The following is a 22,942-nucleotide window of genomic DNA, read 5'->3' on the forward strand; positions in this document are numbered from 1 at the left end:
AGGCAACCAACTTCACTCAGGTCATGATCTCACAGATCAGGAGTTCGAGCCCCGCATCGGGCTCTGTGCTGACAGTTCAGTGCCTGGAGCCTGCTTCGGATTCTGGGTCTCCCCCTCTCTCTCTGCCCCTCCCTGACTCACATTCTATCTCTCTCCTTCAAGAGTAAATAAACATTAAAAAAAATTAAAAAAAAAAAAAGAGGCTCCTCTTACGTAGTGCTACACGTGCATGGAAAAGAGGTCTCCATCTCAAGAGTAAGATCCTAACAGAGTAGGATCTAGGAGTAGTTGTTCAGATACGTCTGAGACTCCTCTTCCTGATCAACTTTGCCCTCAGTCTCAATAGGCCTGACCCTGAATCACTCCTTTACAACATAATGTCCCTTCCACAGCAAGGAAGGACAACCAGCTGATGCCTGAAGCTGGATCCTCTGTTGCTTCTATCCTGAAGAGCAAACAACTGTTGCTAAGAAAAACTTGTGTATCGATTATGAATGCGAAGTTTAAGAACTATTGACTAAGCCTGGGTACTGAGAAGTAAAGATCAGACGTGCATACAAAATCCCAAAACAGCTATCAAATAGCTTTAATGAACCTCAGATGGTTTTGTTGAAACCCAACAAGTGCTTCCTCTTTATCACGGAAATATGGACATGACCCTAATTAATCAACTAATTATATTCGCCCATTTCCACCACTCTCAACCTGTGACCTACTGTCTGTTGCCCCAGTCCTCCTTGGCCGTGGTGCACAGAAGTGATGGATGGGGCCACTGTTTTCCTGCCACGGAGTTAACTGAATCTAGTTTAGTGCTATCTTGAACGCCCCAGGCTTTGTGACACTTGAAATTCTAATTAGTGCAGAAAAGGGCTAAGTTGAAACAGCTTGGACTCCCTCAAGTATACCCACTCTCAGGGCCCTATAATCTAATGAGGTCTATGAAATTTAAGATCTAGCAGAGAAATCCCTGCCTACAGCAACAGCTGTACCCAGGATGACGACAAGGGGATTTGGGTTAAATTAGGGGCTCCAGATAGCAGGGAGAGTATCCCCAAACGATCTGGGAGGGAGACCCACATGACTCGGATCCCACTCGTTGTGGTGTGACTTAGAATTAGCTAGATTGACCCATGGCTCTGGGTTGTGGCATGTCAAAGAAAAAGCAGGAGGGGTTATGGCTACACAGATGGGAGAACTTAGTCCCTACAAGGTGTGGTAGAGCAGGTGAGGGCAGCTGGGGCCAGAGAGACTCTCTCAAGGGCACTCCCTCTTGTAGGCAGTAGAGATGGAGGAGAGGAAGAGACCCGTGACTCCTGAAAGAGCCCCCACAAAGGAAAAAGGAAGTTCCTTTGCTATTAACTACTTTGCAGTAGGAGCAGGCTGAATGTTTGCCGAACACATTTGGAAGAGGAAGAGAGGAGATAATCGTCCTAATGAATGTGCAGGAGACAATAGCAGCTCCAGTGGGAGAATTATAAGCTCATTATGGTTTAATATGATGATTGATCATCTCTGCCCGCCAGCATTATCCTAGAATAGTGATGAAGGTCGAGAGACCCATGCCAGTCAGAGCTCAAGCACCAGCCACCACAAGCTAGAAAACATGATTTATATGTTACTATGTTAAAATGTACACACGTGGCCCCAGTTCCCTAATTTTTCCCGTCACCTGTCCTCCGGCTCCCGCCCCCGCCCCCGCCCCCACCCCCTACCGTCTGCCCCATTTCTCTTTGATTTCTCAGCCGTGGATGGTGTTGGTTTTGTTCCTCCATATGTCTGTTCATCAGCTCTGGCTCCTGACCCCATCCCTTGAGAAAATGGCTACAGCTTCCTGGGTTTAGGTAGGTCCAAATGGCCCTTCAGTGGGTACTAGTTGGCACTCGGTTCAGGTGGAAGGTCCGGGATACCTCCCGATAGGCATTTCGAAGCAGGACGTAAGGGAAACAGGACTCCAGCATGTCCAGGGTCAGGAAGGAGGACTCCTCTACCACCTGGAAGGGAAACAGGTCAAGAGATGAGAACCTCGGGGAGGGTATAGCTCTGTGACACCCTGTGCCTTCGTTCAGTTTCCTGGGCCCTCTGAGGCTCTTAAGAGTTACAAGTGAACAAGTATCCAAATCACACCCCCCTCCTTCTTCCCCTCACTTGGTTTAGCTTTAGGAAAGCAACGTGGCCTCTTCAGCTTCCCTATAATGGCCCCTGTGTCCCTTCTCAGGGTTACAGGAAAAGGTCAGAAGCAGAAGACAGGAAAGAGTCACTTCTCCGGTGGCAGAAAAACTCCCATTTTCCCCATTCTGGATGCCAAATCATTTGCGGGGGGCAGCACAGAAGCAGGTAAAGTTGGATAAAAGCACCAATGACAGAGCTTTACAGAGAAGGCAACAACCACCACTGCAGGCCAAGAAAGAAGGGCCTGGAATCCACATGGGTCCTCTTGTGCTGGGTCTCAGTCTCCTCCCTCTCTCAGTACAGTGCTTGGGGAGCAGTAAGGATGCTGCATAAAGGAGCAGGAATGATTAATTAGTTTAATTAGAAGCCTGTGTGCTATGGTGATCCCAGCAGCCCCCACAGCCAAGCAGAAAGATAGATCAAGATGCCCGGATAAGACTGAGGGTAGAGGGGGTGGGGGAAGGGGGGCATATTAGCGAAGAGCCCACGGCCTAGCATTGGGCTGGAGGCTCCCCATCCCGGAAGAAGAAACAGGGTGTATCTCCTTCAGTGCTCTCCTCATCCATGAAGTTGTGGGGCTAAAAAACACACTCTGGAGAGAAGTGTCCTGTATCCTCTGGCAATTTACACAGATGGGCCCTCCCCAATATGTCTGGTGTTTTTGATTCCTCAAAATTCATTCTGGAAAGAGAATCTACTATATCAACTCTAATGTGTTTATTTCTCTGAAGTCCTTTCAAGTTTTAAATTTTATAAGATTCTGCTATTCTCAAATATGTGCACATACAAACGCACACAAACAGCCTCAGAGGAACAGACATGGCAGGCTGGAGGAAAGGAAATCTGCCAGAAAAACAGTAGCTCCGATCTTAGGTTGGATAACAGAAGGAATTTCTCGCTAGGCAAGACTTTCTAACCGTAAGCCAGGAGAGAGATAGGGTCTCTTTTCTAGGATAGGACCCTCAGGTCCAGGGAAATGAGTGATGGCTTCACGAAGAATCCACTGGCCCAAGACTTCCTATTCTTTGCTCCATTAAGCACAGAGGATAACACGGCTCCTAACTGGAGGAAATTCATGGCAGTAGAAACAGCCCTAGAGTGAAAGCCAAGACACTTGGGTTCTCATGTCCATATATTTTGGGGGAGACCTTGCATGTGTCATCCTTCCCACCCTCTCCTCAGTTTCCTCACCCATAAAGTGTAAGGACTGGACCAATTGCCAGGATCTGGTCTCATTCTGACATCTAGAATTCTATGATTCTCTGAGAGCCATCTCTTCCCCGGCTAAACCCATGCCAGGAACAGGCTGGCAGTAACAGGGGTGGGCACTGCCCAGGCTTGACAGCCAAGACAGAAAGACCCCCAGGGAGAGAAGTGCCTGGCCAGGAGTTGGGGCTACATGAGTAGCCTCTTAACTCAGAATACAGTTCCTTCCCCTGTATTTCCATGGGGAAACATTTGCATTTAAATTGCTTTGCAGCAGCTCCTCCCTAGGTCTCTCCCTCTAACACTCTAACAAAAAGGGCCTAGCTCTGTCCCAGCTACTCGGCTGCCTCACTGTGAGGCCACGAGGGGCAGACACCCTGCCACAATGAGGGGGAGGTGGGGGGGGAGGGGGGAGTTGGGGACGAGCAGGGGACCAGCAAAGCAGAAGGAGGCAGGGCTGAGTGGCCATACAGAATCACCTCCAACCTTACAGAGGTGACAGTTGCCCAAGTAAATGACGAAGCAAATGAAGAATCATCCAGAAACTAAAATGAGCGGCAGAGAAAGAGAACTAACATTCGTTGAGCATGTATTATGTACTAAGCACTTTCACATATATTTTCTTATGAATCCTGACACTCTATGGCAAGGACTACGGCCCACTTTTCTGGATAAAGAATCAGAGTCTCAGAAAGGTTAATTAACTTGCCCGAGGTCATGCTGCTCCAAAGACTGTGCTCTACCTAGCACACTACTGGCCTTTGCCCTCATCTGCCTCCTCTGCCCTTTCACCCCTCACCATACACCCCTCCCTCCCCCCACACCCTCATTCCATTCTCTTCTCATCTCCATCAGGATCCTCAGCCCAGTCTAGGCCTTTTTCTAGCTGAGACACAGATCCCACTCCATGCCTGTGTATTTACAGCAGACTCAAAGGGAGTCCCAGGCATGCCTGCCTCTAACATCTGTGGGTCTTGCCAAGAGTACAGCATACTATGTGATTAAATAAATCAAACTATTATGTTCTGTTGTTCAACCTTCACAATCTACCTTTATAATTTCGTGGAAGGTCAGGTTTGAATTAAGAATTCTTAGACTCAAAAAAAATTTTTTTTAATTAATAAATAAAAATAAAGGGGCGCCTGGGTGGCTCAGACAGTTAAGCATCCGACTTCAGCTCAGGTCATGATTTCACGGTTCATGGGTTCAAGCCCCCTGTGGGGCTCTGTGCTGACAGCTCAGAGCCCAGAACTTGCTTCTGATTCTGTGTCTCCCTCTCTTTCTGCCCTTCCCCTACTCACACTCTGTGTCTCTCTGTCTCTCTGTCTCTGTCTCTCTCCCTGAGCACTAGAGGTAATCTTCCAACAGCACAGCCCGCCTCAATAGGATGCACTTGGGGAAGAAACTTTGCACAAGCCCTACAAGTAGGCTGGAGCCGCTTAGCAGAGAATTCTGGGGTCCCAGAAATCTTTAGTGTGGACTTCAAGGCGGAGCACAGGCTCCAGATCGGCCTGTCCTCTCCCCATACGCCAGAGGAGGGTCTCTGAAACACAGGGGTCAGTCCCGGAGTCTCTCCTGACCATATCTAAATGCAGTACTAACCTGGAGAATCAGACATTTAGAGCAAAAGAGTGAGTAAGCGTGTTGAAGAGGAAAACAGGGTCATGAGGAAAAGATTTTTTTAAGTTAACTGAGTCAGAGTTCCCAGAAGTTTCTGCCAAAGTAGCAAAAAGCCCACAGCTTGGGAAGAAAGAGATAGCAGGAGGCGCCTGATTCATGACCCACCGCGCTCTTGGTCTTAATAGCTTTTCAGGGGAAAATTCTTTCCTCCTCTGAGCCCCCAGTTCCCCACCCCCAGTTCAGCTCTGTATTATTCCGCACCCTTCCCATAGTACTTCTTTTTTTTTTTCAACATTTTTTATTTATTTTTGGGACAGAGAGAGACAGAGCATGAACGGGGGAGGGGCAGAGAGAGAGGGAGACACAGAATCGGAAACAGGCTCCAGGCTCTGAGCCATCAGCCCAGAGCCTGACGCGGGGCTCGAACTCACGGACCGCGAGATCGTGACCTGGCTGAAGTCGGACGCTTAACCGACTGCGCCACCCAGGCGCCCCTCCCATAGTACTCCTTAAGGACAAGACATACAGTGGTAGGAAGTGGTGAAGTAAAATCAAACATGAATTGGACAGGCAGTTATGGATGAGGGACACAGCTGCCCCATCAGATCAGACTTGAGAACGCTGCAGGAAAAAGGACCCAGTCAGCCAGGGACAAGGTAGGCCCTGTCCTGCAGAGAAGTCATTGAAGACTCTACCTTGGGATTACAGGACAAGTCTGGAAGGTTAACCAGAATGTGAGTCCTAACAGTCAGGCCGAATTCAGTTCTGGGTTCAGGACTTTTTTTTTTTTTTTTTTAATGTTTTTATTTATTTTTGAGAGAGAGAGAATGTATGGGGGGGGGGGGTGGGCAGAGACAGAGAGGGAGACACAGAATCTAAAGCAGGCTCCAGGCTCTGAGCTGTCAGCACAGAGCCCCACATGGGGCTGGAACCCATGGGCTGTGAGATCATGACCTGAGCCCAAGTCAGACGCTCAACCGACTGAGCCACCCACGCGCCCGAGTTCATGCTTTTGAGTCACAACAAGGCAAGGACACAAAACCCTCTGGCCTTTGCTCTTTCTGTTCCCAGACCAATTTAAATCAAATACATACCAAGCGCATGAGCAGAGAAATGGATTCCCGATTTCTGGTTTTAAGCTTGTCAGTCTCCTGGCCCAGCTGCAGGAGGCTGACAGAAGCCACCTGTAGGGGAAGAATTTGTAAGAAAGCAGATTTTTATGGAGGTCAGAGTGGGACAGCCTCAGGCTACAGGAAGTTAAGCAAAGATCAAGGAGGAGAGTTAAGAAGTGCTGCGATGTTCCTGGAGACTCTGGGTGGAAAAGTAGCAAATCCCCTAGGCTCCAGAGACGCGCTTTGCCTGTAAACCAGGCAGGGCAGACAACAGGAGGTTGCCAGGGGTGCTGGGGGAGAGGCTGCAAGGGGCGAGGACAAAAGCTAGAACAAAGACAGGTAATACTGTATGCTGGAGATTAATCCCTTTTCCTAGGCAGCCTTCAGACAGCACTGTCACCAAGTTGTTTACAGCTGACTCCCCACCAGACTAGAGACAGAGCTGGGCCTCTGATTCAGAGGCAGTGTTCTTCACATTCCCCTCCTGTCAACTCCCAAATGGCTGTCCTCTCCATTCACCTCCAGGCCCCCAACAGATCAAAGAGGGAGGAAGAAACATGATTAACTGCATCTCAGGCCCAGGTTGCTCTCATTCAGTAAAGAAACAGGGCAAACGGAAAAGGGGAGAGGGGGTCCCTTCTCACCCCATCTTAGAGATCTGGTACGAACATTCTTTGTATCTAAGATGCTCAGATCCCATTCTGATTGGCTGGCTGGCCCAGTTTAAATGGAGACCCTCTAACTAAGCTTCCAGGAAAATGGTATGATTCCGGAGAGAATATGATTTACCGTGTGTCCTCCTAAAAGGAGACAAATGAGACCCTAATTCTTAAGTCAGGCCCATGCTTTGCAGAGGAATAAGTTCCCCATTGTTGAGAATGCTGAAGTCAGGCAGTGGGTAATGGACCATGTATCAGAAGCGTATGGATTGAATTCCACCATGGAGGACTTAGAATGGAAAACCCCAGGGTTTCCAACAATGGAAAGAGACTACTTATTCTGTGTTTTTCCAGAGGCAAAACTTAAGAGAAATGGTGATTGTTACAGGGAGTCAAACCTTGGCTAAAAATATTTTTTGAAACAATTTTTCTCGAATAAATGGGATGTAACCTACAGTACAATCGGCTGCCTGATTATAAGCCCCAGTCCTAGAAATCAAGCCCAGTGGTTCTCAAAGCGAGATCCCAGGATGAACAGCATCAACTTGGGATCTTGGAAACGCACATTTTCTAGCCCCACCTCAAATCTACTGACTCAGAAATTCTCCAGGTGATTCTGATTTACACTAAGGTTTGAGAATGTGAAAAAAGGTTCCGTTGTTGTTTGTGAGGATTAGAGTTGGAAAGGGCTTCCTTATGGGTTCTAAAACTTGGTGTCTCCAATTTGACTGTGCATCAGATGTCCCGGAGACCTTATTAAAAACAGAGGACTTGGGGGTGCCTGGGCAGCTCAGTCAGTTAAGTGTCCAACTCAACTCTTGATCACAGCTCAGCTCTTGATCTCAAAGCCCTGTGTTGGGCTTGAGGTGGGCTATGCCTTGGGCTCTGTACTCACCACCAGAAACTCCTTGAGGTGAGTTTCGATGTTCTTGTTGTAGAGTGTGAAGAGGGCAGCAGATACCTGGATGATGGCTTTGGTCAAGCAGTGAATATTGTTGTTGTAACCTAGGTTATGATTGACAGAGGGGGAGAGACACAAAAAGAAATAAAGTGAGCCACCCCAGGCTGACCCCAGCTGGTACTTTCTCACTGTTTCAGGCTAGGCCACCCCCGTTTGACACCAAAAGGACCAGGAGGCATTTGGGGGATGATATTCCTAGAAACACCAGAAGATAGTTAGATATTAGGATAAGGGTGTTCCTAAGAAATCTCACTGGAATTGAATTTTACAGAGACTTCATTCTCAAGTGTTCTTTGAAACAGAACTTTACGCCTGAGTCAGAATTGTGTACATTCTCCAGACAAATGTCTCCGTCTCCTCTCCCCACCCCGGGAGACTATCCTAATAGCACTGGTCCCTCCCACCTACTCCTTACTTACCATCCTTCTCAATACTATAGAAAGAAGAAGGGTCAGCGGCGAGGAGTGGGAGGGAAACAGCAAGAAAGATCAAGAGCAGGCAGGCCACCTTATATTCTTCCTCAGGGGATGAAGTATCTGGTAAGACGGAAAAAAAAAAAAAAAAAAAAAAAGAGGGAAAGTACGATCAGCAAACAGGAGTTATCTTCTACAGAGGTCCTAGTTCCCAGGATTACTGGGAAGATCCTGTAAGAAAATTATCTAGGAAAACGCTTTCTAAAGCACTGCAGGCAAGTCATTCTTGCTGAAGGGGAACAGGACTGGCCTCCACTTCTCACGAGGGGCCTGATCCTGCAGGCCTCCTCTGGTGACCAAAGCGGAGCTCTTGGGGAAGGGCTCTGCGGACATGCAGTCAGAGGACACTGTCAGCTGCCTGATGGGGTGGGGAGGCAGGAAGGAGAGGGAAGGGTCTTACCAAACTAAGAGAGAAGGGCCAGTCCAGCAATTTTGAAAGGGCTTAATACCAGCCCCTTGGTTTCATCCCATTCTGAGTGTGGGTAAGAAAGAGGAAATGTGTACCGGGAAATGTAAAAGACAACGGGAGACGAGAGGAAGAAGTGAATAGCATCAGGGTGATTCTATGGGAGGGGAGAGCACCAGATCACTCTGAGGCACATATATGCTGTACCACAGCATGAAATCACATGTAACTCAGCATGAAATCACACGTCACTGTGGCTTGCTCTCTCATTGTCTCATTTGCATTAATCTTACCTCCCCAACTAGAGCACAAGTTCCTTTGAGTATTTGCTGAGCATCAAAGGGGCTCTCGCTTAATATTTTTTAGCAGATTGACAGGTCAACTGGTTGGAACGTGGCTAGGAATCTAAATTGCCTATGTAACTGTTTTCTGGGGGTTAGGGACTACACTTTAAGTCTTTCTTTAGCTCCCAGCTTATATCCTCTGAATTCACAATCCCAAGGGAAGATTTCTTTTGACATTGACATTTTCCCACCTAAAAATAATGGTCCAAGCCCTCCCTTGCCCACTTTCCCCAGTCTTACCAGCTTTCAGATTGGCAATGGCAGCCACCAGGGCTGGGTCAATGTCACAGCCCACTCCTGCAGCAGAGGCCAGCTCAAAGATACTCAGGGTCACCTAGTAGAGAAGAAAACAACATTCTGGACAGGGTTCCCAGAGGGAAGTGTTTGACAGAAGCTACAGGTAGTCAGGATTCCCAGATCACAGATGTTAACCCTTCGGTGAATTATCATCTTTTCTAGGTATTCTTTTCATAGCTCTCCATATCCTACAGAGAAAAGGCACAAATGCTTTTGTTTGGCATTCAGATACTCCACAGTACGAATTTCCTCTCTCACTCTGAATTCCCCAAGAGCTTCCTACAGTCAATGCAACCAGAGTCATCAATTCACTGCCTCCAAACTACAACTCGCTTCCTTACTGTCATACTTGGGTTCCCTCTTCATCTACAGCATCTTTTCCTGACCTCTACTTCTATCTAAGTGACACCCACCCCTTGAGGCTTAACTCAAATCTCATATTATGTGTGAAGCCCTCGCTGAAACACTTCAGGCCCAATTCATCTCTTCCTTCCTAAAGTGGTACCACGGACTTAGCATGGATCACACATGGTATTATCAGTTACCTTTTCAGATAGGAGGTGGCACATATGGCTTATCTCAGCACCTAGAAAATAATCCTTTACAACCTCATGGCATCTGAGGGGAGAAAAAGGCCTTGGAGTGAGAAGATCTGGGTTCAAATCCCAGGACCACCACTTTCTACATGTGTGACCTTGGCTAAAAGTTACTTAACCTCTTTGAGCCTCAGTTTCCTCATCTGTAAAACTGGGAGAACAATACCTCACAGAGTTGTTGTGGAGATTAAATTAGGTCACACGTATAAAGCATCTACCCTACACACTCAGAGTCACTAATAAACATTAGTCACCAATCAACATTATTCCTTTCCTCCTCTTCCTTTATCTCAAAGCCAGGAACATTGCACTTCTTTTCCTCCTCTTTAGTTTTTAACACAATGCTAAGCACATAGAAGGTATTCAATTAATATTGATTGATTGATGGAATTTAAGAAACAAAACAGATGAACATATGGGAAGGGAGACGGAGAGAAGAGAGAGAAACAAACCATAAGAGTCTCTTAACAATAAAGAACAAACTATGGATTGATGGAGGGAGGTGGGTGGGTGATGGGCTAGATGGGTGACAGGCATTAAGGAAGGCACTTGTTGTGATGAGCATTGGGTGTTGTATGTAAGTAATGAACCACTAAATTCTACTCCTGAAGTCAATATTGAACTGTATGTTAGCTAGCCAAATTTAAATTACAAAAATACATTTACTGATCGATACTTGAATCTCTAGTACTTAAAATCAAGTTTCCAGGATATGGCCCCAAAGCCCCACTCCCATGCCGAGTATTTAGACCTCATTTGAGGTTAACCAAATTACTTGAAAATGTTTGGAGAGAACAAGGACAATTGTTTCAAGAGTAGACAACTGGGTGGGGTAACTTTAGCAAAGCACCCTACAGATACACCTATCAACACACACTTCACCTATGGTACTTGTCATGGAAGGCTCACCTTTGCCACGTTCTGCTCTGCCCTTTAATTAAATTCCCTATAGTTCATGGGTCTGGGGAGATCAGGGACCGGGTCCATGACCTGTGATTTTTCTGGAAGAAGAAAGGGATGATCGAAGGAGTCTTATTTTCTCTTTCCCTAATCTTCGCACTCCTCGGAGACAGCAACAGAATCTCTGATGGACAGGCCACCTCTCCTCCCCCCACACTCCGGCTCCAACCTACTTATTTTCACAAGCAGGCAGGGCCTAAAATCAGTGCTGCCCAGGAGATACAGGTAGACAAGCTTCTGACAGGCTATAGCATTCATCCCCGACATCAGCAGCTTCCAGAAACCCAAGTTCATTGTAAAAGAACAGTCAGAAGGGGCAGCCAGCCCAGTGAAACATCAAACCCACATGGTCCCCAGGACTGCTTCAGCCTGAGGTTCAGGGGGAGAGAGGGGAAATTTCACAATTCCTTTGATCTCAAGGCAAGGAAGTTTTTCTTAATATCCAACTTTGATTCTTCCTGCTGACCAGTTCCCTCTTAATCACAGAGCTCTCTCCACGAAGAAGTGGCCTGCCCTATGTGTCTGAAGGCCCTTGTTCCCAGCCTTTGGCTGTATATCCTACATAACACACCTGTTTGTTTCAGGTAATCCAAAAGACAAGAAGATGTTGCAAAGATGGGGGGGGGGACGGGCAGAGAAGTGGATGTTCTACTCGGGGTGCCTGCAGAAGCCCCTCCTCCTCTCTCCATCTCTGTAGTAGATGCAGGCCTGAGCCAGGTGACACAGACATAGAGGAATCAAAAAGTTTCAGAACCAGGAGGAAGGAAAGGCCAGAAAAGGGAAACTGGGCTCAGGTGGAGAGGGTGGGGATGGAAGCAATAAATCATTTTACAAAAAGTACCTGAGCTCCTGACTGAAGAGGGAACTTGTTTGCACACAGTTCAGTATCTAATTGGCACACTTTAGCTAGAAAAAGCTGCCGATGCTACCCTAGATCTTACCTTTCTCCAGTAACGTTTCCCCAACCCTCTCACAGGTATGCCAGGCTCCCAGTTCTGTCCATCCCCCTCATGTCTCTCCAGCTCTGCCCTGACTCTCCAAGAATATCGTCTGACCACTACTCCTCTCTCTACAAAATCTCTCCCAGCTCCTTCCTATTCAAATGCCGGCTCCTTGGGGCGCCTGGGTGGCTCAGTCGGCTAAGTGTCCAACTTCAGCTCAGGTCATGATCTCGCAGTTTGTGAGTTTGGGCCCCACCTCGGGCTCTGTGCTGACAGCTCAGAACCTGGAGCCTGCTTCAGATTCTGTGTCTCCTTCTCTCTCTGTTCCTCCCCTGCTCGCTCGCTCTCTCTCTCTCTCTCTCTCTCTCAAAAATAAATAAAGATTTTTTAAAAAATTCAAATGCTGGCTCCTCCCCTACAGTATTCTTCAGAGCCCTCCCTCCCTCATGAGGTCCTGGGTACGTCCTTTCTACAACAACAGTCTCCTAAGTGGATTGCACTTCGAGCTGTCCCATACCTTGATGTCTGTGTCTGGGGTCACAAACTCCTTCAGGCACTCTATGGGACCCATGAGAAATGGGCAGTGGGAGGAGAACACCTGGAGGAGAGAGAAGATAAATGAGTTCACAGGGCAGTGCCAGTACCTGCAAAGATAGACAGAACAAACATAACAAGGGCCCCAGCTTGGATAAGGGCCCCACCAGCCTCCCACGCGGCCCTCGCATCATGCTTCTAGGTGTCCTCTGCTCATCTGTCCCCAGAGATCTTCCGGGACCTCTACCAAATTACGTTCCCCCTCTCTCCTCAATGCTCACCACACGTCTCCGCGATTTCTCATAGAAACCCTACCCTCAGGGGCATCTGTGATTCTGGGGCAGCCCTTTGCCCTCAGCTCACCTCCCGAAGTCCCTCCTGGGCCATGGCCCTAAAACTGAGGATAACTCCAATGATGGTCATGCGTTTCAACACATTATCAGCCCCTGCGGAGGAGGAAGAACATGAGAAAAGTAGAACTCAGGAGACTAGTGCGGGTTTTGCTTCTGCACACCCAGCCTAGCCCCGCCCCACTCCCCCAAAACCCCTGTCATCCGTAATGCCATGGCCACAGTTCCTTGTCCCATCAGGGAGGTGCTCACCTGTCAGCTGGGGCAGCAGAGAAGCCATCAAGTCTGCCTTGCTAAAGTTGGATCTGATCTGAACAAGTACATCCATGTTTTCCACCACCAGCTTCTGCAGCCAGGACACAGAGACATGAAGCAGGAGAAGACAAGACCGTGGTACATCCCCCCACCCCCCGACCAGTCTCCTACTCCTGCCCCTTTTCCCTGAGGCTGCGCCTTTTCCCAGGCCTTGTTTCCACAGTACCTTCAGCTCCATAATCTGAGAGGTCACGTGCCACATCAGGTTCTCACTCAGGAACTTCATGCCGTAGGGGCCCAACAGTTCAGCCAAGGCCCGCATCTCTGAAACAGAGTTACAGAGGTCCCGGGTGGGACTCAGAGGGCACTGGAGTGTTTACACCACAGACAGATGGTAAATCTGAACATTTACAATATTTTTCCTCAAGGAAAGGAAGTGGGAAGTTGGGGAGCAGAAGTGGCCTGCAATCCTACATTTAGGTGACAGACCTGGCCATCCTGTGGAACCATTTACCCCCTCCCCACTGGTACTCACGCAAACACTTACCACAAATGATATTTACTTTACGTTCTTACAGGAAGTGATCCTTTCCCAAGTCCCTCTCTGTGGTACCTGGGTTTTGCTCTTGCAAGACTAGCTGTACTAACTCGTTAGATGTAAGACCTTAAACAAGTCACTGACCCTTCTGAGCCTCCATTTACCTCTCTGTAAAATGAAGAAATTAATATCTGCCCCGAATACTTCACGGAGTTGATATGACAGTCAATAAGAGCCCATGCTAAAAATCTTAGAAGCCCACAGAGATATATATGATTAAAGGATTATTGATGTGATCATTATTAACAGCCCTCTGAGGTATACAGTACATCCTTCTGGTTTAACAGACATGGTCAAGCGCTTGTTCAAGGTCACTTAACCAAGTCAAGGGCTGGTACCTGAAACCTAGCACAATGTCTTATTGCCCCTTTCTGTAGATACCACAACTAGTTTCTTATCTAAGCTCTGGTGTCTTCTGTGCTCCTCCCTCTGCTTCCCTTATTTAATGCCTCACTGTCCAAATTTTCCTCTCCTGGACCTACCTTTTCTTTTTCATAACCAACACACATCCCCAGAATCCCAGTTGTTTTTTCCTCTAAGTCCTTCCTCCCTCTAGTCTGCCCCGATGCCTTATCTGTCCCTACTCATCCCACTTTCGGCTCTTTGTGGATTAAACGACACCCTACTGGGGAAATCCCCTGTTGGAAACATTAGTGACAAATCCAAATAGGAAGGAGCTCCAGCGATGGTCTTTGGCCGTGCATCATCCCAGCAGAGAAAATCGTACAAAACCAAAAGTAGCAACAACAAGAGACCGGTAGCAGAAAAGTGAGTTTAACATTGTTAATAGGAGTTCAGAGGGGAAAGAAATCAAGGCTCACGCTCAAGCTGTTGAAGGCAGGACCAGTTGATCTCTGCTTCCACCAAGAACAGAGGAAGTGGAACTTGGTCAGAGCCCCGTCTAGAGTAAATATTACACACTTCTGGCCTCTCCGATTTATAGTAGAAAAAACTGAGCTGAGAATTAGAAAAAGATGTGCCACCTGGTCAACTTGATAATGCCAAAATGGCTGATAGAGAGGAAGAAGGGCTGAACTGCCTCCCCTGGAGAGAGAAAACACACTGATCATCCAGTTCAGATCTGCTGAATCTCCTTACTCTAGTCTTCTCAACTCCAGGCTAGTAACCCTAGGCCATCCTTCTCTTTCCATCTATCTATTTTTACAGTTGCATTGCCCCATCACCATGGTAACTTGGGGAAATTGGGGTGGGGGTGGTAGAAGGGGGAATCAGCCTTACCTCCTGCTGCTCATCAGTTGTCAGCAAGACCTAAAGCTGATTTTAGATGCTGCCTACAGTTTGTGGGTGGAGTTGATGAAAGGGGACATCTGAAGCCTCCAGCGCGCAAAGAGTAGGGTCAGCTTACTAATGGAATCAGAATGAGGGTACGAAGGAGACAGCACTGGACAACAGAACTGTGTGCTCTTCTATAACATGCCCCCCCAAACAAGGAAGGGGAAGAATGGAGAAGGCGGGGTCACGAAAGCATCCCCCACCTGTACCAGACACCATGCAGGAGCCAGGATTTATATGGAGGTGAAAGGAGGGAGGAAACAGTAGGATAGTTCATCAATCAGTCAGTAAAACAAACCCATTAAAAAGGATCTGTATGGCTTCCAGCCCTCTTTTAAAAAGAGAAGGACACCCCAACTCATTCACTCCACAATCCTTACCCACCGGCCTTAAGACACAAAAGTCCTTCTAGACACTGGGAAGCAGCACCGCATGTGATTAAGCACCCAGGTTCTAGAATTTGACTGCCTTGAGTTGAAATCCCAGTTCAGACATTTATGAATGTGTGACCTTAGGTAAGCTCCTTAACCTCCCCGTGTCTCAGTGTCCTCATCTGTAAAACGGGGGTAATGGGAGTTCCTACCTCAAAGCCATTGTGAGGATTAAAGGGATTAATAGGTGTGAACATTTAGAACTTAGCCCACAGTGAATGTCATCTATTATTTTATCATCATTATACATCAGCAATCCAAGCTCTGGCTCAGGCCCTAAAATTTATCCCTCAGAAAGAAGATGCCATGACATCAGACTACTATTTAATAACTCCAAATATCAGAATTCCCTCCTTACATTTATTTATTTATCTTTTACCCTTCGTTATATGTCTAACTCTTTATTCTGTGTGGAAATGGAAAATAACTATTTACTACCCTTCGAAAAATAAACACTTTCAGTAACTTGAGTGGCCTTACCTAGCTCCCAACTCCCCTCATTCTCCCTCTCCACCTGCCAACCCCCAGGCCACTCCTCAATTCTGGCTCTCACTTAGGATCTCTTTATTGTCCCCAACGTGTAATCCCGCAGAGATGTCGAGGAGCCTACAGAATGAGCCTCTGGGAAGGTCTGGAGGCCGAGATGCTGAACTGAGGGGAAAGGCTCAGCTCCTTGCCAAGGAGACCAGGCCCCGGGCTCACCAGAGATGTCAGAGAACTCCTCTGCGCTGAAGTTCTGCTCCCCCTCTCTGGGAAGGCTGATGAAGGCCTGCATGGCGGGGGAGAGGATGATGGTGCCGCCGCTCGCCTGTCTAAGCAGACTTTCTAGGTACCTAAGGGTTGGCCAAGAGAGCACACGAGATTAGTATTCGATCGTTTCTCCCTGCCATTGCTCCCCACTACTACCACTGGGCTTGGGAAGAGAAACTCTGCCAAAGGCTGGGGTGGGGAGAAGAAACTCAAAGAAGACAGCAAAACACTCTAATTAACACCCCAAGCCATTGGCTCAACAACAACTGGCAGTGTTGTAATTCTGCTTCTCCTCCAGTCCGCAGGGTATTTCACGGGGCTGTCAGATGTAACAGTATGCACTCCCCTCTCTCAGCCCCTGCTCTTTTCCAACTGTTCTCTCCCCTCACCCTAGGCCTCTCTCTGTCAGGTAAGACAAGCCCAAACTGACAAGAAAAAAGTTCCTACTAACTGGGCTCCTCTGAAATATACTTAGCCTCAACCTCTCCAATGAGAATGTTGGAATGTTGGACTGAGGGGGGGCGCCCGGTGGCTCAGTTCGTTAAGCGTCCGACTTCGGCTCAGGTCATGATCTCACAGTTTGTGGGTTCGAGCCCCAAGTCGGGATCTGTGCTGACAGCTCAGAGCCTGGACCCTGCTTCAGACTGTGTCCCCCTCTCTCTCTCTGTTCCATTGTGTCTCCCTCTCTCTCTGTTCCTCTTCTGCTCACGCTGTGTCTCTGTCTCTCAATAATAAATAAACATTAAAAAAAAAATAAAAGAATGTTGGACTAACCTGGAACCTGCTTCAGATTCTGTGTCTCCCTTTCTCTCTGCCCCTCCCCTGCTCACGCTGTGTCTCTGTCTCTCAATAATAAATAAATGTTAAAAAAAATTTTTAAATAAAAGAATGTTGGACTGAGGACATAGGATTCTAGAAGCCGAGTCCCAAGTCAAACCTCCTGGACTGACAGAAGCCTTGTGAGCACTGGTCATCCAGCCTCCAAATATCCCCTCCCAACCTCCAGGCAAAGGAGGGTGTGGCCAGCCCCTGCCACTCACCCAGGAACTAGCTCTGGGTCTAGGTCTTACAGAAGTCCCCTGGGTGGGGGGCAAACCCAGCCATCAAAGGTGAGAGGTTTTTTTCTTTTAGTTTGAATTTGTTGTCAAAATTTTGAAAGTGGGAGACTTTCCATTAAAAGTAAGGCGCTTAGTGGGGGTAGCGATCAGGTGGAGGCAAGGGGTGGGTGCCCCCTTCAGAGAAGCATGCCCTCTTTAACAATTCAAAGTCTTCACCTAACCCACAACACCCATTTTCCTTTCCTGACACGCCCCTGGTGGCATTCTTACTTGCAAAACTGGTCTCCGTCTTTCCCCCTGCTCAGGGGGTCTCTTTGCAGCCTGGCTCCTGCTAAGCTGATATTGGATTAAGAGCGCCACCCAGTGGCTTGGGGAGGTAGGAATCTGGCTCCTTTCCATCCTTAAACTCTCAAAGGAAACACTGCTAATCCCTACCTCCTCTGGTTTTGGAGAGGCAGCTCCCTTCCTATTAAAAACAAACTGCTAGACTCGACATGGTCGTATCTGGGATGAAGTGATTGTATCCTGGAGATACTGTGTTAGACAGAATAGTCTTCAGGTAGAGAAGCTGGGCAAAGAGAAATAAGAGAACTTCAGAAAGAGGAAGAGAGAGCATTTGAAATTAAAACAGTAAGAATCCAGAAAAGGAAGATTAAGAACTGGAGAATAAGAGGGGAAAGGTCAAATTGCTACAGGGTAGATAAATGGGTGTTACATGGAAGGTCAGAAATAGATGGTACATGGAAAGAAGGACATCTGGGTTTGCCCCCCGCTTATTGCTCTAGTCCTCTAGCAGAAACAAGCCTCTATTTGGGGGTCTATGACCCTCAGAGCTAAAATGCCTGGACCCAAGGTCTGACCGTGTAAAGGCAAAAGTGGTAACAAAGGAGTAAGGCAATGGAAGAAGCTAAGCAACACTGACCAATTTGTGTAGAGAGTGGTGATCGTCTGTTCCCCACACGAGTCCAGTGGCTGTGTCTGCTGCAGGAGGGCATTGCGGATGACTCTAGAAACATCTGCACCCACAAACTGAGCCAGCGACTGTATGAAACCAACATATGCCTTGACTCCTGCCAACAGTTCAGAAGGCCTCGTGATCTCCTGGGTCGTGGCATTGTAGCCAGCCAGCCACACAATGGCTCTGGGTGACAAAAATCATAATCACAATCATAATATTAAACACAGTAGCAGCACATTTATACTGTGTTCCAGGTGCCGTGCTATGATTTAACTACACACATTACCTCTTTTAAATCTCATAGAAACCCAAAAAGGTAGGTACATTTGTTAGTGCTCTGCTCAAACCCTGTCAAGGCTCCCCATCTCACTCAGAGTCAAAGTCAAAGTCCTTACAATGACATAGAAACACCTACACAGTCTGCCAACTCCTCCAACCTAGTCTCTAACCTGACATCTGACCCATCAGTCCCTGGCTCATTCTGGTCCAGCCATCCTGGCCTCCCCCATGTCCCTGAACATTCTAGGCAGGTTCCCAACCCTAGAACGCTCTTTCCTCAGATAGTCACACACTTGGCTTCTTCAGGAGTTTACCCAAATGTCACTTTCTCAAGCACGCCTTCCCTGGCAACTCAAGCGAATAGATTACAAATTCCAAAACAAAACATAGAAGACTGGAGTATTATTTAAGACAAAAAACAAAAACAAAAAAAACAAAACCTCTTCCCCTCATTCCCCTAATTACTGACTATAGCACTCAACTCCAATATAAGGAATATTCCTCCTACTTCAGGTGGCAATGGAAAGACAGGCAAAGTGAAGGAAGGGAATCTATTTTATTGAAGCCTGTATGTGTCAGGAACTTCGTACACATTATTACCTTTAATTCTATACCAATTCTCAATTACAGGTAATTCTCATTATAAGGTAAATATCATTATCCTTATTTGCAGGGTAGGAAACAAGGCTCAAACAAGTCAGATTCCCCACTCCAGTGTCTTAACTAATGGCCAGGATGTCAACACAGGTCTCCTGCCTGCAAAATCCCCACTCACTCTACTAAACCACTAAACCAGTGGTGATCAGTTCTGGTTGTTTACCAAACCACCTGTAGAATGTTGGGACCTTTTTTGTTAATTGCATTTTAATAAAGATACCTGAGACCTATGCCAGATTAACTCCATCAGAGTGACCACCAAAATGAATCTAACAGAACCCAACTTTAAGAACTACCATACTATGCAGGGGCACTGGGGTGGCTCAATCAGTTAAGCATCCAACTCAATTTTGGCTCAGGTCATGATCCCAGGGTCATGGGATAGCGCCCCATGTCAGGCTCCACACTGAGCATGGAGGCTGTTTGGGATTCTCTCTCTCTCTCTCACTCTCTCTCTCTCTCTCTCTCTCTCCCTCTTCCTCTCCCTCTCTCCCTCTTCCCCACTTGTGCTCCCTCTCTATATATGAAATAAATTTTTAAAAATTTTTTAATCTTTTAAAATTCTCTCTGCTCCTTCCCCGCTCACGCACACGCACACACTCACATGTGTGCTCTCTCTCTCTCTCTCTCTCTCTCTCTCAAAAAAAAAAAAAAAAAAAAGGACTACCATACTATGCAAACATAGAAGACAAGGAAAGAGTGATACCTGTTGAGTCTGGCCTCCAGATGGCTGCTGAGATACTCAGAAGGGAAGATCGTGTGCTCAAACACAGAGAAGCTGTGCACATGATTCATCGTCAGCGCCAATTCTGTCAAGTTTAGGTGTAGTTTGTCCATGCTGGGAAATTGAGAAAGTAAAATGAGCTTTAATTACAGGGCTGGCACTACCTGCTAGTACCCAGGAGGGATTTGACAGGCCCATGACCCTCAGACCCTTTCAACTTCTAGGACATTGATGCCGCCTTCAAAGGCAAAGTAGGAAATTCACACGGAAGTGCTTTTCCATATCTGCCATTTGCCACCACCACTCCCACGTTCTTCTGCCGAATCACCTTCCCTCTTCCCTGCTCTCCCTTCTTGGAGGCAGTGGCCACCTGGCCCTCAAGGGCCCAGGTCCTCACTTGGTGACAATGCTGCGGTTCTTCCGGTGACTCTCAGCTCCTGGCTTGTCTCTCTCAGGTTCTCCTTTTCTGGGAGTCTGCCTCTGCTTCATGATTTTCTTATTCTTCGCTTTGCTGATGGTAGTGGCACAGTGCTTAGGTAGAAGCTTTAGGGACAAACACAAGTGAATAGTGAGATCCATTCCTAAAACTGACAAGGAGCCCATCTCGCAGACCCTCCACTATTGTCTATTCTTTTATTTGTCTGCCTTTCTCTCTCTTTCCTTCCAGCATCTCCTCCTTGAATGGGGGCCAATTTGAAATGCACTCATTTCTTTTAGGTATCACTAAATATCTCTCCATGGGTAGGGCTCAAAGTCTAGAAACAGTAGTGTATTTTATGGATCAGATCATCAAGTCCCCACTCACATCCTGAGAGAAACTCTTTACTGATGGAAAAATTCAAGTAAAAGGAATAGGACCTAAGAGCTCCACGCAATTACACTTTCTAGGATCTTCCAACCTGGGAAGAAAGTTATTTTTTGCTTGGATGGAACAACCATCTCACTTTACATCCCTTCATATTCTGTCCCATGGATACAGATGCCCGTGCTATGTAGCTGTCCAAAGATTCAGAGCTCACAATATGGCCAGCACTCTCTTTCCACTTCTTTTTTTATTATTATTAATCAATTCTGTATCTCTTCTCTTCACTGAGATAGCCCAGTCAGCTGCACAGAAAATATAAGATAGAATTATATATTCAGGTTTCTCCTTCAAGATAATCATCTTAGAATTCTCTCCACTTAATCCAATGCTGCGGAGCCTGTGCAGAGCATGTCTGGAAACTCCTCATTCAGAATTCCTCTTAGAGTAGCGTAAGCACCATGAGAAAACCGGTTTTGGTACTTCACAGTCATGCTAAGAGATGTGACCCTAAAGATGTGTCAACCCTGATATTATGCCAAAACGTCTGCGGTAGATTCTGAAAGTAATTCCAAAATAACGTAACTCTGCTCATTGTGGCAACATCACTAATTATTTATTCCAAATGATAACTTTAGAGGGGGCAATACTCATCTGGGCACAAAAGTCCTGGTGTGCGTGAAAACAATTACTCACATCACGCTTGAGTCACCCCTGATACAACACTGAGCAAATCTCTTTCGCGTCCTTTGCATGTAGTAGGGACTCAAAATAAATGAAGAATATGCCCGCAATTCTACTTGGTTGCCTAGCTTCTGGGCATTCATCACTTAAATTTCTTTCTGGCATGTGTTTGTACTCCTCTTTCCCTTAAACCAGGACATTCCCCAAGGGCAGGGATTGTGTAACTTCCTTCTGGGACCCCCGTCCCAAAAACCCAGCACAGAGCTTAGGGCTCAGTAAGTACCAAATAATATAGCAGCTGACATCTATTGAGAGCGGTGTACTAAATCTTTAACATACTCTATTTCATTGCATCTCTATGATACCTCTGTGAAGAAACTATTTTTATCCGCATTTTACATATGAGACAATGGGAAGGTTACGTAAGTAATAATATTAACCATCCATATGTATACACAACACACACACACACACACACAACCTGGACCCCCTTCTACCAAAGTTGCTACAAAGCCTGACTCAAACCCAGGAAGGGTGGGTAGTCCAGGAAACCTAAAAGACTCCAGGGCAACAAGTTCCTCATTTTCTAATTTTCTGAAATTTAGGTTGAGCTAATCATGACCAGGTGCTGTGAGTCAGTCAAGGTGGGGCGTGGGGGTGGGGGAAACAAGGAGACAAGGACAAGAAAGCAGCCCTGAGGATAAACACAGAGGAGGTGCCTGAAAATGTTCACATGGCCACAGATTAGGGTGCAGCTGGACAGAAAGGTGAGACAAGACAGGTGATATAGGGGCCACAGTCCTAATTATGCATACACAGGGCAGAGAGGGGAGGGGGAATAAACAAGGGAGCTAACTCCTCTCTCAGAACGCTTCAAATGAGAGCACAGATTTTGCTGGTATGCAGCTGTTCAAATAAGAGTATTTTTGGACACCTCTATCTCGTCCTAAGGGAGTAAAGACTGAAGGAACTACACTAAGAAAAGAAACCTGCCATAAACTCAAGTACACAAAAGCCCTAGCTCTACTTGGGAGAAAGGGTTAGAGAACTTGGCATTTGACAGGAAGACAAGGTAGACAGAGGGAAACTGAAATAGAGAGAGAAGACTGAGCCTACCTGCTCGCTCAGGTTTCGTTGCTCAGCACAGAGCTCCAGGACGCAGTTGCTGGTCTGCTTGGCCAACTCTTCAAGGAAGGAGTTGCAGTGATGAAGGCCATGGTTCTTCAGGTGGGGGTACTTTGGAAAAGAGGAACCAAGGAAGAAATTGTCAACACCAAGACAGTCACTTCTTCCTCATAATCTGCTCTGAGCCACCACTCAGAAGAAGAAACAGACCCAGAGAGAGGACACGTTCTACATCAAGCTGAGACACTTAGGGTCACGTGTCACATACCTATGTTTGTACCCTTCTTATGACCAAAACCAACCTTTGGAATTGTGTTTTGTGGAATATGGATGAGATGTGATTAGAGAGATGACAGGGCTTAGAGGTCAGGGTACCCACCTCCTCCGGGCACATCTCATGAGTGCAGTGGACAAAATGAGCACAAATCAGAGGGAAAGCAATGGCATAACGCAACATGGTAGGTTCCTCCAAGGTCACGGCAAACATCTTCTCAAAGGTGCGGAGATGGAAGCTGCAGACAAAGGGGAAGCAGACTTAGAACCAGGGTTTAGGAGCCTGCTGGTCCCTTTGAGGTGGAGAGAATATTCATTCTTTCAACAAATATCTACTGATCTTCACCCCTCCCTCCCTCACTTCCCTCCTCTCTCTCTACCTCTCTCTCTCTCTCTCTCTCTCTCTCTCTCTCTCTCTCTCTCTCTC

The 22,942-nt window shown here is 47.0% G+C and overlaps 1 protein-coding gene across 1 annotated transcript in view; it reads right to left on the minus strand.

Annotated features, from left to right (window-relative positions):
- Nucleotides 1-1,763: 1,763 nt before the first annotated feature.
- NCKAP1L (NCK associated protein 1 like) overlaps nt 1,764-22,942 on the minus strand; it is a 38,970-nt gene continuing 17,791 nt past the window's right edge. Inside the window, exons 17-31 of the mRNA XM_040487884.1 lie at nt 22,622-22,754; nt 22,234-22,353; nt 20,029-20,174; nt 19,614-19,745; nt 17,936-18,154; nt 15,908-16,038; nt 13,110-13,207; nt 12,881-12,974; nt 12,642-12,724; nt 12,262-12,342; nt 9,191-9,284; nt 8,147-8,263; nt 7,662-7,771; nt 6,090-6,179; nt 1,764-1,991 (exon numbers count right to left, since the gene is read on the minus strand). Coding sequence (XP_040343818.1) covers nt 1,860-1,991; nt 6,090-6,179; nt 7,662-7,771; nt 8,147-8,263; nt 9,191-9,284; nt 12,262-12,342; nt 12,642-12,724; nt 12,881-12,974; nt 13,110-13,207; nt 15,908-16,038; nt 17,936-18,154; nt 19,614-19,745; nt 20,029-20,174; nt 22,234-22,353; nt 22,622-22,754 — 1,780 coding nt within the window. The 3' untranslated portion in view covers nt 1,764-1,859. The remainder of the gene's footprint in view (nt 1,992-6,089; nt 6,180-7,661; nt 7,772-8,146; nt 8,264-9,190; nt 9,285-12,261; nt 12,343-12,641; nt 12,725-12,880; nt 12,975-13,109; nt 13,208-15,907; nt 16,039-17,935; nt 18,155-19,613; nt 19,746-20,028; nt 20,175-22,233; nt 22,354-22,621; nt 22,755-22,942) is intronic.

This window comes from Herpailurus yagouaroundi, unplaced genomic scaffold (genome assembly GCF_014898765.1).
Source record: "Herpailurus yagouaroundi ecotype Mexico unplaced genomic scaffold, PumYag 166, whole genome shotgun sequence".
NCBI lineage: Eukaryota > Metazoa > Chordata > Mammalia > Carnivora > Felidae > Herpailurus > Herpailurus yagouaroundi.